General features: G+C 42.7%; 1 protein-coding gene across 1 annotated transcript; it reads left to right on the top strand.

Annotated features, from left to right (window-relative positions):
- Positions 1-271: 271 nt before the first annotated feature.
- GPR151 (G protein-coupled receptor 151) lies at positions 272-1510 on the top strand. Its single transcript, XM_089531365.1, has one exon. The coding sequence runs from the start codon at positions 272-274 to the stop codon at positions 1508-1510; it is 1239 nt and encodes a 412-aa protein (XP_089387491.1).
- Positions 1511-2470: the final 960 nt, after the last annotated feature.

Raw genomic sequence — 2470 nt, 5'->3', positions numbered from 1 at the left:
GCTAGGTGCTCCCACTGGGGAGCCTGTCAATCAAAGCCGTAGCAGTTATATAGCAAAGAGAAGGTCTGGCTAAATCCACATGTACTGTATTGAGGTTCCTTGCAGCGGCTGTATATTACAGGTGGAATGACAGATTTGATCCAACCTCAGAGGGCTTAAAAAAGAAAGAGACGGAAAGACAGACAAAACGGAGCAAGACGGGATTGAGTCTTATTGGTGTGCATTAAGAACAACAGGCACTTGCGGGTGAGAAATCTGTTTTCTTTGCACCATGAACACCTCCCTGGCTCAATCACTCCATTATGCAGGAGGCTACGAACCACAGGATTCCAAAGAGTGGAAGGTGGCAATCCCAGCCTTCTTGGGGGTGATCTGCCTGGCTGGCTTTGCAGGAAACATGTGTGTCATTGGGATCCTACTGTACAACTCCAAGAAAGGGAAACCTTCTATGATTCACTCTTTGATGCTCAACCTCAGCTTCGCGGACCTTCTTCTCATCCTTTTTGTTGTGCCTATCAGGGCAGCTGCTTACTCTAAGGGAGCCTGGTATCTGGGCTGGTTTCTTTGCAAAACCTCTGACTGGTTCCAAAATGCTTGCATGACAGCCAAGAGCTTGACCATTGCTGTGGTAGCCAAGACCTGTTTCATGTACGCCAATAATCCAGCTAAGCAGGTGACTATTAAATGGCACACCATCTGTGCAGTGCTGTTGGTGATTTGGCTAGTGGCTTTGGGGATTCCGTTGCCCTTGTGGTTCTTTAGCAGCCTCCGGGAGCCTGAGGGAGGCTCTGCTGTGTGCATCATGGTGATCCCATCTCATGCTCATGAGTTCATGTCAGCTTTTGTCAAGCTCTATCCCCTGGTAGTATTTTGTGCACCCCTCACCTTTGCTTTCTTTTATTTCTGGAGAGCTTATGGCAGATGCCAGCGAAGGGGGACCAAGACTCAGAACCTGAGGAACCAAATCCGATCCAGGTGTCTAACCATGATGCTTCTGAGCGTTACTCTCACCTCCACTGTCATGTGGCTTCCCAACTGGATATCTTGGTTATGGCTCTGGCACCAGATGAAGGATGGGCCCACTCCTCCACAAGGGTTCCTGGCCACTACTCAAGTCTTGATGTTTGCCATCTCTTCAGCCAATCCTCTCATCTTTGTACTTATGTCTGAAGAGTTCAGAGAGGGCTTTAAAGGCTTATGGAAAAGGCTTACACTGAAAAAGCCTCTGCCTACCTCAGAGGAGCAGGAGAAAACAGCAGCTGACAATAACTCTGAGGAAGTACCAGACTCTACTCCTTCACCAAAGACAATGACTCCTGATCAAGAGAAACAGCCCCCTCCTGTACCCCATAGCTCAGAAAGCATAGAAATAAAGAAGGAGATGCCTATTTTGCCAGATGTAGAGCAATTCTGGCATGACAGGGAAGCAGTCCCCGATGCTCAAGACAATGATCCTATTCCTTGGGAACGTGAAGGACAAGAGACAGTAGGTTGTGATCAGCAAAAGTGAAGTTAGAAAGCTGAACAAGCAAATAAGAGATTTTTTTTTTAAAAAAACCCAAACAAAACAAAAAGCAAGCAAAACCATGGGGTTGGATCCAGACTTAGGCATGCCTATGACAGGCCCATTTAAATGAATGGGACTTAGGCTAGTCATTTCTCAGCATACAAAATCCTGGATCCAAACTCAGTATAATTTTGTTGCTTATTTAGGGTATGGATAGCACTGCTGTATTGACTGCTATAGTTTTGCTTTTGCATGTGTTCATTAGTGCCTAAGACTTGTCAATTCCTGTAAAATTCATGCTATGTACAAATGCAGCAATCCTTCGAGTTTCTCTGTTTTTAAGATTTTATTTTCCATCTTATTTAAAAAGTAATATTATGCACTTTCAGGAGGAGGGTTTAAGTTCAAATTTCAGAAGAGGAAAACGTTTTACACTGGTGAAATTTGTATAGTACTGCTTTATTAAATGAGTTGAAACTGCATGATCTGACTATACAGCTGAAGGGCTTCATTGCTTATTTGTAATACATATAAAGCAGGCTTGTGTATAATTTAGGTGACAGGTTAGGTCAAGCTGGTTTTGTTAAATTCCACAAAAGTGCAGAGCAAATGTGTAATTTGTTTGTTTTGTTTTACAAATGATAGTACACATTACAGGTGTTCTTGTTATTACACCAAAAATAGGTATTAAATGTGCTCAAAGCAAAAGTGGACCTGTTTCCTGAATAATTGATCAGTCTTTTTAGTATGCCAGATTCCAACTATGAATGATGGAGTGGACTTTCTAGTTTAGGTACCATACTGAAAGGCAGATGTGAAGGAATTTCCTACTTGCATTATGTTTCTTTGGACGTTTGTTGTCCATTGGAAATTTATAACTAGCAATGAGGCTAGGTTTCATCAAGAGTTGAAATTAAAGTATCAACTGTACAAGGATTTCAGATTATGTAACTGAAACTTTTT

The sequence above is a fragment of the Sceloporus occidentalis genome, unplaced genomic scaffold (genome assembly GCF_023333645.1).
Source record: "Sceloporus occidentalis isolate IW3139 unplaced genomic scaffold, rSceOcc1.0.p SCAF_1, whole genome shotgun sequence".
In the NCBI taxonomy this organism is placed as follows: domain Eukaryota; kingdom Metazoa; phylum Chordata; class Lepidosauria; order Squamata; family Phrynosomatidae; genus Sceloporus; species Sceloporus occidentalis.
This window is presented reverse-complemented; position numbering and strand designations above follow the sequence as displayed.